At 48.6% G+C, this 16,705-nt stretch overlaps 1 protein-coding gene across 2 annotated transcripts in view; it reads right to left on the bottom strand.

Annotated features, from left to right (window-relative positions):
- The window catches only part of LOC137665547 (mitogen-activated protein kinase kinase kinase 3-like), a 91,268-nt gene that overhangs the window by 27,628 nt on the left and 46,935 nt on the right, over nt 1-16,705 (bottom strand). The window contains exons 4-6 of one of the 2 annotated variants that reach the window (XM_068404697.1): nt 7,686-7,729; nt 6,558-6,657; nt 400-513 (exon numbers count right to left, since the gene is read on the bottom strand). In XM_068404697.1, coding sequence (XP_068260798.1) covers nt 400-513; nt 6,558-6,657; nt 7,686-7,729 — 258 coding nt within the window. The remainder of the gene's footprint in view (nt 1-399; nt 514-6,557; nt 6,658-7,685; nt 7,730-16,705) is intronic. The other variant, XM_068404698.1, reaches the window with a different exon arrangement.

Below are 16,705 nucleotides of genomic sequence, written 5' to 3'. Positions count from 1 at the left end.
AGTACTGCAGCACCACATGGAGGGAACGGTCCCCACGCTAGTACCCAGCACGGTAAGGGCCAGGGCACCACCCTGTACATGGAGAGGCTACAGAGGAATGGTGACAGCATCCCTAGGCAGAAAGCACAAAGGGTTCTCTTGGGGTTTAACCTTGTTTGAAGATTAAGTACGGTATTTAACCCTTTATAGGTTGCAGGAGGAGCTAGAGGGAGCTGAACTCAGTCTCTGGGCCGCCACCACAGGAGGATTTCCAAGCAGCTGAGCCAGAGCAGGGCTGACCCCTCTCATGACCAGCTTGCCCTCTGTTCTGCACCGTCAGGAGACTCATTTCCACTCCCCAACACAATAACAAGGCATCTCACTCCAGACACAAAAGAGCAGAGAAGGTGAAGGACTCACATTCGCTTTCTTTGGAGCACTCACAAGGATCCGCAGGCTCTTCAGGGAAGGGCTCAGCTCCAACTGTTCCATCGCTTTGTCCAAATCTTCCTGGGATTTCAGCGGGATCAGGAGCTGGAAGGGATTGAACAAACACCGGAGCATGGTAGTGTCACACTTTTGGGTAAACAGAGGAAGCCAGATCCTTGCAGTGAGCAGCTTGGGAACCTGGGGGATGAGGGAGGAACGAGGAGAAGGTGGATGGAAAACAGAGCCCCCGTGCCCTCCAGCTTGACAAGCTCTAACATTTTCTTCCAAGTTCTCATCTACCCAGGAACAGACACAAAAAATCACAATAAAAAACATCTGCAAGGAGACAGCTTAAAGGTCACATCACCAATTCAGCTAGTGGGAAGAGGAGAGGGATGAGACAAAACCTTAGGCTTGCTGCCTGCTATTTGGGGGCTGCTCTAATCTTGGAGTTTGTAGGCAAGACCTGCTGCTACCCAGCCCCAGAACAGCCCCAATTCTTCCTGGACTTCCTCCTGGGAAGATGGACATATAACGGTGCTCCAAGAAAGCAGTGAGCTACACCCAAGGATTTATGCTGGTAGATCCTCAGTGGCCTTCCTTACTGCTGCAACTGTCTCTCTAGTGTTTGGGCACCAGGTGAAATCAGGGGACATCTCACAAGAGTCTCTTCCCTTTTGATGAAGGGTGTGCATTGCTCTCCCTCCAAGAACCACTTCTTGACTCCCAGCAGGACAAATTCAGTTTCTGCTTTTTATAAGGTAAATAGAACAGAGAGCTACACAGTGCTGTGTCGAACAGGCAGCTAAAGGTCCTGATGTTGTCCTAGTAAGTGGCAGACTATTGCCCTCCTACTCCAGAGGGAATCTGACCCTCTTGACATTGCTGTGCGGTGTACCACGTCCTACAGACAGCCTGCAAAGCTTCCAATGCCCAACACAGCTGCACTTCAGAGGGGCTCTGCGGCCTTCTGCCGCCCTGGGCTAAGGTTAGAAACACAACTTTTTGCCCCTCATCCAGGAGCATTCTGCCTAATCTCATAAAAACCAGTCCTCAGCCTCTGTAGGTTGCCTCGGGCATTGGCACTGAACCCAGTCAACACAGCACATGTTATACTCATGCCTGTGCCAAAGTACACAGCAGTTTCACCTACCAAAGGGACTGAGTGGCCACAGCTCCCAGTAGGCTCCCATTGGTCTTACTGGGAGCCACAGCTGTCCAGAACTTCTGAAAGGCAGCTCAGCCCTCTGGGTGACCAGGGTTCATGCCACCAGCCACAGCAAATGCACCTCAGACCAACTTCTCCAGAAGACACTCAAAAGCTGCCTGTGCCTACCTTTTTGATCCCAGGGTGTTTTTCCAAGGGTTTGGCTGTTGGCCTGGAGGCAAATACACCTCAGACTGCGTGCACTGAGACTAGGACTCCAGGGATGACCAGGTCAAGGGAAGGCTGTGGGCCCTGGCTAACGGAGATGAGGTTTCACCTCGGGAAACTGCTACAGTCACCTCCTCCACCCAAGGATCACAGCCTGAGCCTGCCAAGCTCCATCTTAGATGTCTGCATGGCTGCTGTTTCTGCAGTGTGAACAACTCAAGGTTTGGATTGAGTTTCTCCTCTCCTGAGCGATAGGAAGGTTATATTTGTCCCCATTTTGCAGACAGGGAATCAAGCCATATGCAGACCACCTGTTTCGTATGATAAACATCAGGCTTAACACCATCGTCCCACCAAGAAAGCCAAACTCCCACAGCTGATAACAGGTTGTCCTGAGCTTATATCTACCTTAGGCACTCAGCTTTGAGATACTAAAAGCCAGGTCTGCAAAGGGGCACTGCAATAGCTAAGTTGAATGCAACCTGCTATTCTGTAGAGTTTACAGTCCCAAATTAGATATCCAGGACCCATACAGCTTGTGTGGGAGAGATAGATATCCAGAAATGGGATTAAGAGGTGACAAAAGGAAGCTGCCAGGTGTAATTGCTGGAAGCAGTGGTAATCGCCGAGGAAAGACAAGGACAGTTCTCAAAAGATATTTAAGCAATGAACTCCAGGTTGAGTTAGGAGTGCTCTTCTGGTGTAAGGTATGCAAATGTGGTTGAGAAATTTCTACAAAAAGACAGAAAAGGAGACTCTAGAGCAAAGTATTTAGCACATTCATCCAAGAAGAGCGATAATCAGGTTGTGCACCCTTTGTCTGAAAACTGTTTAGTTATTCGTGTGTAGGAAAAAGATTCCAAGAGGAACTCTTGAGAAAGCCTTGCCCTGGGATGTCCTACAGGCTGCTGAGGAAGGGACTTGAGTTTTCAACCAAACCAGATGGGGAAAAGTTCAGGAACATGTCCCTCACCTCCCAAGCAAGGGACCTAACCAGTTTACAAAGGTTTACAGAGAACGCCAACACCAGCCTTGTCTGGGCTGGGCCTCACAAGTAAGGCTGGAAGCAGATTCTCAGTCTGGGACAGTGCTTGGACATGAATGAAAGGAAAGTACTCACCAGGTAGAGATCAACTATTCAGGGCTTTCAGTAGGTCCATGAAAGAAATGGTTAGCCCATGGTTCATGGTTAAACGTTGGGATCTGAATGAATCACCCGTGGTCACAGGAGATATCAGACAAAGATGGTATTGAATACATCTCCCAAATGCTGTGCAGCTGTTCTCAGACAGTCTGCTTCCTTAATTAGCAGAGCTTAAGAGATATTCTCTTGGTGCACTGCTTAACCCTCTTGAAGCTCACAAGGCCTCCACAGGTGTATCAAGCAGACAAGCCTTCTCTCCTACACTCACCCCAACAGAAATGAGAATGGCGGAGAGCTGCTCCCCTTCGTTTCACCACCAAGAAGAATTTGATTCTGAACTGTAAGCATAGTCCCCTGCTCACCCATCCCTCTACCGAGCTCCTCACAAGTGTTCAGAGCAATCCCTCAGCTGCTGCTTTGAACAGAATGTTCTGCAGGTCACTCCATCTCACTCCAATATCACAACATTAACATGTTTGCATGCTTGCTTCAGAGGAGCCAAAAACATCAGGCAGAAATTGCCCTCCTGAGTATTTAGCTTGGCTTTACCTATTACCCACATCTGGCAAGTAGATTTTGCTCCATTTGGCTTCCAGAGTGTGGCACATATGGATATCAGGAAGAGACATCTACTAGGCACGAAACTAAATATAGACTCATGCAGAACCACAGAAGTAATTGCCAGGGTACATTTCCAGTAACTGGGTTTATTCTGTCTACAGAGTGAGCAGCCATGATGAACAGCAAAGTTCACCTACACAGAAGTTTCACTAAATAGAGCTTATCAGATTTTCTTCTTGCTTTTAAACAGTATACTCCTCTGGAGCCTAATGTTTTAGTATGGGACTTGCTAGTCAATCCACTGCAGTCTAAGAAAGTGAGTGCAAAGGGTGAGTTTTCACTGACTACAACAATATTGCCAGACCTCACTCTGTAAGACACTGCAGAAAGCCAAAGAATAGTAGGAAACAGGGTTGGGGAAAAATCTGAGAGGTCAATTAGTTCATCTTCCTGCCCAATGTAGGACCAACTGGCATCAACAATTCTCGTCAAATGTTTGTTAAATATGCTTTTAAGCACCTCTCCTCCCCCCTGTAATTGAGCTTCTACCACTTCCCTAGGCTTTAGCTCTCCCTAACCTTCCAAAATGATGCTGAGGGACAGCCTCAGAGGAGACAAGCAAGGGGAGCTCAGAAGGGAACTGGTGGCACACCAGGGTTCAGTGTTCTGCCCAAGGTCACATCACAAGTTGGTGATGGAGATGGAAATGATGACAAGGTAACACTTAGTCACACCTGGAGCAGCTGTTCAGCAGTGCATACAGATCAAATCCAGACAGCATTTGGTGCAGAAGCCAGTCTTTCAGTCCATAACACAGCCAGCTGTCTAACAAACACCACGCCACGCTGTCCATGCCCAGGCAAGATTTTGCTGTCCCATTCATTAGAAAGATGAGCCCAGCCTAGTCCTAACATGCAGACATGCCCCATGCGGTACACCCATGGCCAGGCCCCACTCTTATCTATACCAGCCCAAGCCCGTTGATTCCATGGTCCCACCAGGATGTGATTCATGCGTGCCCCTGCTCCACCCAGCTGGCATGCTCATCTCGCTGATCTTGGCTTCAGGACTCCTGCTTCACCAGGACAGGGACTGCCATTTAGTGAGCTTTTGTAGGGGCCTGTTGACCTCGGTGTAATTTTGGTCTACAAGGTGCTACTGCAAAAGAAACATCTGAATGCAACACAGAATTACTGTACAGTTCCCTTTGAGCATGAAGAAAGGGTGAAACACTTAACTGTAATGAGTTGGTGGTCAAGCTACCTCTGAGACTTGCAGTCATGAGACTAAAAAGCCTGACCCAGAACATGCTAGGAGCCAGATGCCAGGGTGTCACCATGTGGACATGTAGGCTATCATCTCCCCAAAGATCACTTTCGTCTGCCCATAGTGTTTCCACAATAACAACCCTGAATTACTACTGCTCAGACCTCTTCCCAAAAGTGTGGGTTCTCACAAGGGGGAAGTTTTTATGTATAGAAAAACAAAACACTGAAGGTCTTTCTCAACCTTAAGAAGTTAGGAGTACCCTGCTCATGGTCCTGCTATGTGCTGTGCACATGCCCAGGAAGACAGTCTCTAATAAGGGATAAAATGCATTATTTAAGCTTCTGTTTGCTGTTGCTGGAAAAAAATCCTCTTCCAGTGGAAAGAAACTTGGAATGAAATGAGTCATTCCTGGAGAATTCAATGGCAGGCTTTTCCCGGGAGGGCTGTCAAAGAATGCCCAAGATTAGAAACCTGACTGCATTCAAAGCCAAAACCCAGCAGACACTTTGGTATCATGAGGTACCTCTTATAATAGAATAGCAACCTATTTGTGGAGCAAATCTCCACTGAAACAGAAGGAAGGGAAAAAAAAAAAAGAAAAAAAAAAGAGGGAAAGCTCTCTTCATGCCTTCCCTCTCCATTCATACTTTAACGAAAGGTTGTTAGTCATTTGCAATTAAGACTTGAACAAGCAAGCTGTCAGGACAGATCCAAAAGAACTGGTGTTTAAAAGCCTATCTATTTGTCATCTGGCTCTCTCCTCCTTCCCAAAGCCAAACCCACCTTAAGAGTCCAGTGGCTCCAGCTGCCTGCCCAGTTCATGGCAAGATGCCTCACAGGAAAACACTGAGCACACCAAAACAGATGCCAAGGATTGCCCCCTTCTAAGCAAAGGCCCTCACCAGTATCCTCCCCTTTCAGACACAGTGCTGGGCTCAAAGAAAAGGTTGGAAAACTACAGAGGCCTGTGTTAAGAAGAAGGCTGGAGCAGAAAGGTCTTCAAGCCTTAAAACGCAAGGATCACAGAGGGAGGGTTTCTTGGCTGCCTGTATGTGGTCACAGGACCTGCTAGAGGAACCTCCAGTGATGTAAAATACACATATTGTACTGCAGACCTAACCACAAGAACATGCACATGGTTCTGGGGTTTTGGGTGAAACAAAGTCAGTGCTAGATAAAAGTACGCTGTGTTAGCAGCACTGTCCCTTGTGTTCTGGTACTCACCATGCTCCTGCAACTTGCCCCCAAGATGGGAAGGCTTCACATCCAACCCAAACACGCAGTAGCCTACAGTCACTTCATGTGGCTCTCAGGAAAGCCATTTGATCTCAGCTGTTGTCTTCTCTGCCCTGTGTGTGCTCTCACCAGACGCGCTCTGAAAGTTGGTCCCATTGCCCCAAGGGTGTTGATGGGTAGACATCTACCGCTGCTGACTGTGCAGCTGAACTCACAATGTCTCCATCATCTCAGTTACTTAATTCCTTACCCTGTTTGAGTGAGAGGGATTTTTTTTTTGTTCGGGGAGGGGGAAGAAAATGTTCTTATGTCACCATTTAATAGGCCTTAATTGAAATAAATAAATTTGAGAAGGGGAAAGTCTGGCTTGGAGTCTGAGAATCCGACTGAGCTTCACCCAGACAACAGCTCTTGTACACTCACCAGTTGGGAACCACAAAATAAGATTATTTTTCTTAACATCCATGTACAATACGAATTAGGGCCTTAAGAACAAACCACTGCTCAATTCTGAAGTGGGCACCAGGCACCCTAAAACTCTCTTAGCAAGAAGGAGAAGAGTACCTCATTGTTCACACAGACTAAGTCCATCGTCTGTCCAAAAGCATCTGTGACCTTCTGCACCACTTCTTTGAATTTGACTGGCCTTGGAAACTGGATAATCCTGTATACACAAACAAATACAACAGTAGTCTCAGTTTAGTAGAAGCTTATTGGAATTTGGAATTAGACTGACAATTCAGAAGAAAGGACCTGTACTCTTCTATCATGAAGCACAAAGCTTGCTCCTTGCTTTTACACTCACAGAAATGCTGCTCATCTGCTATGACCAAGAGGAGACTTGATCCACCCTGCAAGAATATATACCAAAAATCCTAGTCCAGCTCCTCTGCTCCTTCTCCTACTGTGAGGCACAGGGGAAGAAGAAAGTCCAGCAGCGTTTCACTGGAGAAGACCCAGGATCAGGCACTGGTCAGTTATTTATCATCTCCATTTTCAGCAAGTGACTCTGAACAGGGAGGAGGGATGGAAACGAGAATAATGCAGTGTGGCATCCTGTGACTCTCCTGTACCATCACATGCAGCAGCTCTGTACATACACGTCAGCAAGTACAGTCTAGCCTTATGGTGACATTACTTAAATTTTCTTCAGCTTTAACATGCAACTTGGACCATCAGCCGGCGAGTTTCCAGCCCTGCGTCCTGCCCTGCCACAGTCACCGAGCACCAAGCAGAGGTGATTCCATGAAAATGTCAAGCAGGGAAGGGCAGGCAAGCTTTAACTCCCAGCTCTGTTTTTATGGGACTCATGCCCAAAATCTGGTTATCTTAAGTAAGTGTCATAGGCTGCTAATCAAAGGACACATTTCTGTAGAGTTGCAGCTCAGCTGTGGTTCAGCAGGGCTCAAGAATTAAAAAGAGAAAAGGATCCATGCGCGCACCCTATGTCCCTGGTAAGAGGCATTTAATGACTTCCAGCTTGGAACCACTTCGCCTGCGTGCAAATCCCAGGAGGTACTTGTGGCAAACGGGAAGAAGAGGGAGGGCTCTTGCATATAAAATTGTAGCTGATTTTAGGGGCACGAATCCTGCTGTGAGCTCATCTGCAGCTGGCTGAAGTGAGTAGGACAACATTGGGTAAAAAAGGGTAATTTGTCCCTGTACACGTGGCAGACTGGGTTGGGTACATACCTTTTCTCTCCTTCATATTCAAACTTGATCCTGACATTTCGCTGCTGAAAGAAAAAGCAGAAAATGGTTAGGTCCCAAACTGCATCCCATATTGACAGGCAGATCCAAAGGTGACAGGAGTTCTCAGGCAGACTCCCCTAACTCCAGTGGGCATCTGGTTTATTTAGGGCCAAGCTGCCTGCTGGACTCACAGACTTTGTGGAAACTCCACATTGCTGAAGAGGTGAAGGTTGAGGGCAGCCTTGGTTGTAGCGACCATGAGATGGTAGAGTTCAGGATCTCATGTGGCAGGAACAGAATAGCTAGCAGAATTGCAACCCTGAACTTCAGGAGGGCCAACTTTGGCCTTTTCAGGCAATTGCTAGGGGAAATCCCATGGGACAGGGTACTAGAAGGTAAGGGGGCCCAAGATAGTTGGTTAGCGTTCAAGGACTGCTTCTTCCGAGCTCAAGATCAGAGCATCCCAACAGGTAGGAAGTCAAGGAAGGGTACCAGGAGACCTGCATGGTTGAACAGGGAACTGCTGGGCAAACTCAAGTGGAAGAAGAGGGTGTACAGATCGTGGAAGGAGGGGCTGGCACTTGGGAGGAATATAAGTCTGTTGTCAGAGGATGTAGGGAGGCAACTAGGAAAGCTAAGGCCTCCTGGAATTAAACCTTGCAAGAGAGGTCAAGGACAACAGAAAGGGCTTCTTCAAATACATTGCAGGTAAAGCCAACACTAGAGGCAATGTAGGCCACTGATGAATGAGGTGGGGGTCCTGGAGACAGAGGATAAAAAGAAGGCGGAGTTACTGAATGCCTTCTTTGCCTCTGTCTATACTGTTGGAGGCTGTCCTGAGGAGCCCTGGACCCTGCGGCCTCAGAAGAAGTCAGGATAGAGGAGGAATCTGTCTTGGTTGATGAGGGCTGGGTCAGGGACCAATTAAGCAAACCTGGATGTCCATAAATCCATGGGCCCTGATGGGATGCACCCGCGGGTGCTGAGGGAGCTGGCGGAAGTCATTGCTAGGCCACTCTCCATCATCTTTGCTAAGTCGTGGGCAACAGGAGAGGTGCCTGAGGACTGGAGGAAAGCGAATGTCACTCCAGTCTTCAAAAAGGGCAGGAAGGAGGACCCGGGTAACTATAGACCGGTCAGCCTCACCTCCATCCCCGGAAAGGTGATGGAGCAACTTGTTCTTGGTGCTGTCTCTAGGCACATCAAGGATAGGGGGATCATTAGGGGCAGTCAACATGGCTTCACCAACGGGAAGTCTTGCTCAACCAACTTGATAGCCTTTTATGAGGATGTTACCCGGTGGATAGATGATGGTAAAGCTGTGGATGTGGTCTATCTCGATTTCAGTAAAGCGTTTGACACGGTCTCCCACAGCATCCTCGCAGCTAAACTGAGGAAGTGTGGTCTGGATGATCGGGTAGTGAGGTGGATTGTGAACTGGCTGAAGGAAAGAAGCCAGAGAGTAGTGGTCAATGGGACTGAGTCCAGTTGGAGGCCTGTGTCTAGCGGAGTCCCGCAAGGGTCGGTTCTGGGACCAGTTCTATTCAATATATTCATTAATGACTTGGATGAGGGATTAGAGTGCGCTGTCAGCAAGTTCGCTGATGACACAAAACTGGGAGGAGTGGCTGAGATGCCGGAAGGCTGCGCAGCCATTCAGAGAGACCTGGACAGGCTGGAGAGTTGGGCGGGGAGAAATTTAATGAAATATAACAAGGGCAAGTGTAGAGTCCTGCATCTGGGCAAGAAACAACCCCATGTACCAGTACAAGTTGGGGACAGAGCTGTTGGAGAGCAGCGTAGGGGAAAGGGACCTGGGGGTCCTAGTGGACAACAGGATGACCATGAGCCAGCAGTGTGCCCTTGTGGCCAAGAAGGCCAATGGCATCCTGGGCTGTATTAGAAGGGGTGTGGTTAGCAGGTCGAGAGAGGTTCTCCTCCCCCTCTACTCTGCCCTGGTGAGGCCGCATCTGGAGTATTGTGTCCAGTTCTGGGCCCCTCAGTTCAAGAAGGACAGGGAACTGCTAGAGAGAGTCCAGCGCAGAGCCACGAAGATGATGAAGGGAGTGGAACATCTCCCTTATGAGGAGAGGCTGAGGGAGCTGGGTCTCTTTAGCTTAGAGAAGAGGAGACTGAGGGGTGACGTCATTAATGTTTATAAATATGTAAAGGGCAAGTGTCAAGAGGATGGAGCCAGGCTCTTCTCAGTGACATCCCTTGACAGGACAAGGGGCAATGGGTGCAAGCTGGAGCACAGGAGGTTCCACTTAAATTTGAGGAAAAACTTCTTTACTGTAAGGGTGACTGAACACTGGAACAGGCTGCCCAGAGAGGTTGTGGAGTCTCCTTCTCTGGAGACATTCAAAACCCGCCTGGACGCGTTCCTGTGTGATATGGTCTAGGCAATCCTGCCCCGGCAGGGGGATTGGACTAGATGATCTTTCGAGGTCCCTTCCAATCCCTAACATTCTGTGATTCTGTGATTCTGTGATAAATGCACTTGTCAAAGAATAAAGTCTTCTGTTCTAAAGAGGAAATTAATTCTAAAATGCATTAATAAAAGTGGAAAATTTTGAATGCTCTGAACTTAGTATGGAACAAGACCCTATTATCAAAGAGGCAAACACGTTAAGCGTCTGATGTCTGTCTATCTTCAGCACTTCCCATGGTTTTACCCCAGTACTTTTCTGTTGGAAACCCAAAAAGCAAAGCTCAGAGGATGTTTAACAGAACACAGGAATCTTTGGGGCAAAGAAATAATAAGTAAAAGCAAGCATGCCATAATGGAAGTGGAAAGACAGTCCTGGATTTTAAAAGCCAATGGTGCTGGGGTGGTGGGTGGGTGGCTGTTATTTCCTTAGGACATACGAAATGCAAAGTATATCAAGCATCACTACGCTATACACAGTAAATGCCCACCCTGAACTGACCTGTTGCTCACCTCAAGAGAAATCATTAAATTTGCCCAAAGAAGAGCCAGCAGAGTCACGGGCAGACTGGACACACAACTGCACAGGGACTAGTAAAAGCCACTTCTCCCATCCTCTATTTGTGCATATTTAGCAGCGACTGAGACCACAAGGAGCCTTTTCATTCATTCAGCTTCTCAGACCGAGCCTGAGCCAAGCACCCCTCTAGCATCCCTTGGCTCATGCCAGGACGTTCTGACGGTCTCCAAGGCAGATCAAAACCCTCTTTACTTCCCAGACCAGGTCTAGTCACCCCAGTTAACCAGGGCTCTGCCCCCGCTAGTGCACACAAGCCTCCTCAAATAGTGGTTTTCTTCCCAGCGAGAAAAAAGCGCTCGCCACCTCCCTCCGAGGTGTAACATCAGGGAGGGCTCGGTCCCGCGCTGCCTGCATCTCACAGGGATAATCCTCGAATGGGTGGGTGACAGCCCTTCCTGAGCAAGGGCCTTATCTCTAACCCTGGATTGCCAGCGCGTGAAGGCACACTTTCCATCCTCTCAGAGGGAAAGCAGAGCCGCAGTGAAACAGCTTTGTCTCTAATGAGGAAAATGAGCTGGACGGGTATCCTTAGGTTTATATTTAAACTGACAGCTCCTCAAGTTCTGCAAACACCCATTGAAGCTCCGGAAGTTAAAGCTGGAGGCAATTCAGTTGAAAAGCTTAAAAAAAACCCCAGCAGATTCAGGGTAAACATGTTGGATCATCTGAAACACATCCTTTTTATCTCTGCTCATGGCATTTGCTGTGTTTCCAGAAAGGCCAGGAAGAACCAGTGCTGGGACAGTCACCGAATGGGGCACTCCAGCAGTGTTACAAGCCCGGGCTAAACAGGCACTTACATCACCTCGGTGTCTACAGCCAGTTCACCAGACCCACAACATTTGGACAAACTCCAGGTTAGTTTCTAGAACCAGGCTCAACCTGTAAAAATACCAAACTAGCTCTAAACCAGCCCAAAATTCAAAAGGAGAAGAGATCACAGAATCATAGAATGGTTTGGGTTGGAAGGAACCTTAAAGATCATCGTGTTCCAACCCCCCTGCCACAGGCAGGGACACCTTCCACTAGACCAGGTTGCTCCAAGCCCCACCCAGCCTGGCCTTGAACACTGCCAGGGAGGGGGCAGCCACAGCTTCTCTGGGCAACATGTGCCAGTGTCTCACCACCCTCACAGCAAAGAATTTCTTCCTAATATCTAACCTAAATCTCCCCTCTTCCAGTTTAAAACCATCCCCCCTCGTCCTATCGCTACCTGCCCTTGTAAAAAGTCCCTCTCCCGCTTTCTTGTAGGCCCCCTTCAGGTACTGGAAGGCTGCTATGAGGTCTCCCCGGAGCCTTCTCTTCTCCAGGCTGAACAGCCCCAACTCTCTCAGCCTGTCTTCATAGGAGAGGTGCTCCAGCACTCTGATCATCTTCTTGGCCCTCCTCTGGACTCGATGACCAGAACCAACCCAGTGTTGAAGGTCCAAATCACTGTAGAGAGACAGGCAAATACAGGTGGGATTGCCACCTTGGATTCTCTCTGTTGGAAAAGAAAGAAGATATGGGCTCTTTTATGCCAATTTTTATTTGCATGTGCCTCTCTGAACAGGGCCTGGCTGGTTCATCCCTCCTGGATGCTGGCAGTAAATCAGCCGGCGTGGGTTCACTGCATGTAGCTTCGCAAAGCCCTTCTCTGAAGTAAGAGAAAAAAATCAGGGCAAGGAACTTTTGAGGTTTCTCCTTACAAAGGAGCAGGACGTGTAAAGGGAAAAGCTCACGCAGCTCTGGCCTCGCCGCAGGAAACCTTTCAAAACACAGGTTTCACTTTCAGCGCAGACCCAAGTGCTGCACCGAGCTGGGACGTAGCACACGCTGCCTGTTTATGCTGAGCAACACAAATTTCGCAGACAAATAAGTTTTGAAAAACAGCTTGTGGCTGGAAAATGTCAAAACACTCCTATAAAGCTCCAGAGAGAGAAGAAAAGGAAAAAAAAAAAAAGAAGAGCCACGACCCTGCTGTATCCTTTTCTTCTACATCAACAGGGCTGATGTGTTGGGCCCAAAGCCAACAGAAGGAAGCCAGCCACCCCACACTGCTCCTGAAAACCCACTTCATTTGTTAATCAGATTATTATTTACTCTTTTTGCTGATATAAAACCCACTACCTCTTCTCTCCCTCAAAGAAACCAAGACCTTAAACTCATAAGCATTTCGAAGAGGGAGAAATATATATATACATACTCTGAGAAGTTGGTTACAGTTTTATTTTGCAATCTTCCCTTGGCTTGCTCATGTTTTTGACCCACAGTCAAAGTTGAATTCATCACTGCTATCAGCAACAAATACTTTTTTCCTTTAAAAAAGAAAAAAGTGGGCAGTGCCCAAAGCATTAGGAAGTCCCCAGGGGGATGCAAAGCACTTCCTAATGCTGGAGCAGGCTGTGATTTTTTACACCCATGGAAATCTTGTTTGGAGCAACTGGTTTGAGATTACACAGGGAGTCTGGGGCACTGCCAAGTGCTGGAGCAAAATCTCACGCGAGTCTGTGCCTGGCATCTCAAATGCACGATCGAGGGGAAGGCAGGACCAGCATCTTCTCCGTAAGAACCTCAACACAACGTGCAAATGCCTGAGGGCAGGTCATGGAGGAGGTGCGGGTGGTGGAGGTTACCGCATCCTACTCACTTTTGCAATCTTATGAGAATGAAGACAACAGCGACTCCTCCTTGCACAATCCAAGTCACGCTATTTACCCTCCCTGCCATCAGATGTCATATGAGGTTAATGGCAGCCTTGTTCTTCCTACAATGAGGAGGTCATTAGTTGGTGTAGGAGAACAAGCTGAGACATCCAAGAAGCACGTGTGTTAAATACAGTGGAGGAGAGGGGTAAGGCCATGCCACAGGGCACCAGCCTTCAACACTGAGCTCTGGCAGAGATTTCATTGACAGTTTCATGAAGCACTGCGAAAGCTGAGGCAGCTAATGGAGCAGACAGTGGAAACTGAGGCACAAAGCTGTGAGGTGCTTTGCCTAAGGGTGTGAAGAAAAAGCCCGCCTGGGGAAGAGAAGGCTCCAGGGAGACCTTATTGCAGTCTTTCAATATATAAAGGGGGCTTTATAAGATGGAGAGAGACTTTTCACCAGGTCCTTTAGTGACAGGACAAGGGGCAACAGTTTTTAACTGCAAGAGGCTAAATTCAGGTTGGATATAAGGAAGAAATTTTTTATGACAAGGTTGGTGAGACACTGGCACAGGTTGCCCAGAGAAGCTGTGGGTGCCCCATTATTGGAAGTGTTCAAGGCCAGGTTGGATGGGGCTTGGAGCAACCTGGTCTAGTGGAAGGTGTCCCTGCCCGTGGCAGGGGGGTTGGAACACGATGATCTTTAAGGTCCCTTCCAACCCAAACCATTCTGTGACTCATTCTATGAAGCAGAAGAGTGGCAGAGCCAAGCACAAAATTTAGATGTTTGATCTTGTGGCTTGTCTGTACTGAGCAACCTTCCCCTCTCCACGTGCGTTTCCGTACGACACGGGGCACGGAGGAGCCCGTGTCTCGGCTGGCGCCTGTAGGCCCTGCTGCGACACAAACAAAATAAGCGACAACCCTGACAGGAAATACCACAGTAATTCCCTTCGTTTCTGGAATAATTTCTTCTCTGAGATACTTGTACCGGCATTTCCTCCAGCCCCGCTAACAAATGGTATTTTACTCTTTCTTGCCATCTGCCTCAGAAAGGAAAAAGCAAAGCCACCACAGTGGCCACAAACCCATCACCATCTTTCCAGGCTTTCCTTGAGGTATTTTTAGCTCCTTCCTCAAAACTTCTAATTTCACGAAAAAGACCACAACTGCCGAGCATCAGAGGAAGCACTGACGGGAACTGGGGGGAGAAAAGGGGGTGACCACTTCTGCCCGTGAGGCGCTCGGCTGGGGACCACGCACCCCAGAAGGCTCAGCCAAGCTCAGCCCCCAGAGCAACCAGCCCTGCACGCTGGTTTAGATTAAGGAAACTGTTGGAAAAAAATGGAAAAAAGTGTTTCCAAACGAGGTGAATCATAATCTCATACAGAGATCCCTGAAGAGCTGACTGCTGTTTGTAATAAAAGCATACACAGAGAGCGGGAGAACATGTGGTTAGGCCTAAAATGGAAGCGGCTCTGGAGGAACAGGAGGTGCTGAGCACCCTCGGCTGCTGAACACCCAGAGCATCTGCCAGGGCAGGAGTCCAAGCTGAACAATGCCATGCCCGCGGAGAAGGGTGACCGACGGCGCAGGGACACCTTCTCTGCATCGTCTCGATGCCACCCACTGCAGACCAGGACCTCCACATCTGCCCGCACGATAGCACGGCACCGAGAGCTGAAGCACCTAAAACTGCCGCGCTGCAAAATCCCAGACAAGCGCCAAGTTCAAAGACTCCCCCCCATCATGTCCTCTCCTCCTTCTGAATTCAGCCGCCATCAGAAATGGCGTTTTGGTTGGACCCCACCTCTGTGGCTTCCTTTAAAGCTGCTCTTGTCAAACCTAATGAGAGGACAGCTTTACCCACGCTGAGACACCACAAGGACAGGGCCTTTGGATCACTCCTTCCATCTAAATCCATGGTTGCCTCACAAACCACCTGGGACAAAGCCTCCGACTCCAGCATTAACCCTTTTGAGGTCAAGAAAGGCAGGAAAAATCATCACAAGGGACCTCCCCTTCCCTTCAGCGCTGCACCAAGAGGGGCTCATTCACCCACCCACAAGACCTTGGGCACTTACTTTGCCTCAGTTTCCCCCCTGGGTAAAACAGGGGCAATGAAGGAGACCCATTTCTGAATGCTGGAGAGTAAGCAGAGGGATTATATTCACTTCTCTCATTTTCTTCTTGTTGGATTAGGAAACAACGAGAAAACCCCACTAAGCAGTGTGGCGTTCAAGCATTAGTGCTCTAGTTACTCCTTTGTACAAAGCCACAAAGCGGTGGGATTTCTCCTCAGCTTCTGGCTTCAGCCAAGAGAAATCAGCACCGCAGGGCCAGGCTGAGGGGACTTCTGCACCTCCCTAACGTGCACGTTGTTTGCATTAGTCCTGTGCTCGCCCCTGCTTTTAGCAACGGGACGTTCGTTACAAGCCAGACAGCTGGACCGTGTCCCTAAACCGCAATAGGAGATGACTAATCCGCGTCATTAGGAATTATCTGCACAGAACCCCCACGCTCTTCAGGCTATTCAGCAACCAGACTGAAAGGGGTTTGTCTGGGATTGCCCCCTTCTCCTTTCAGGGGGGTTGGAAGCTACGAGATATCCTGGTCCCCCTGGAACCTTACAGCTCTTTTCCTCCGAAAAAGCAAGGCCAGCATGTGAGCAGCTCAGAGGCCAACGGAAAGATGATGTCTAGAGGGTTCATTGCTCCCTGTTATAGATATTTTTGGTTTATACAGCAGCAGCAATCACAGCCTTCAAAATGTTTATCCAAAACCACCTACCTGGCAGGGAATAGCTTTTTTCCAGCTGGATTTCTCCTTGGTACTACCCTCTTAGCACCCAAGTCAGCTCCACGCACAGACAAGGGAAAGTCTCTGCCCCAAATCCTTGGGACTCCACTGCCTTTGCCATCTCCAGCCAAGGCTTTCCCAGCTGGTGCTGCTGCCCTCTTGGTCCCTTGCTTCTGCCCCCCAGTTGGGGCAATCCCTGCAGATCTCCTCAGAGAGACTCCCATATTCAAGGTGATATTTATGGACACCTATCATATTCCCCAATGGTAAAACAGAGGAGACTGATAAAGCCAAACTCCTTTTAGACTGCTTGAAGACCTACAGAGAGCCCTGGAACACAAGCTGTGTTTTATTCTAGTTATGAGCAAGATTTTTCCTGCATCCAACTTGCTGAAGAAAAGAGAGTCCAGAGGTAATTTACTGAAAGAACAACTTTTAGGTCAGTCTGACATTTGTTGTGCATGGGAAAATATTCCTCGCAAGTGTTGGGCATTATTGCCGTGGGAGAACTTGCAATCGAAATGAACGTGGCAGAGGAACTGCTAGCTGTCTTCAGCTGGGACAGAGGCCCACACCAATGCCTTGT

This window comes from Nyctibius grandis, chromosome 7, assembly GCF_013368605.1.
Source record: "Nyctibius grandis isolate bNycGra1 chromosome 7, bNycGra1.pri, whole genome shotgun sequence".
NCBI lineage: Eukaryota > Metazoa > Chordata > Aves > Nyctibiiformes > Nyctibiidae > Nyctibius > Nyctibius grandis.
This window is presented reverse-complemented; position numbering and strand designations above follow the sequence as displayed.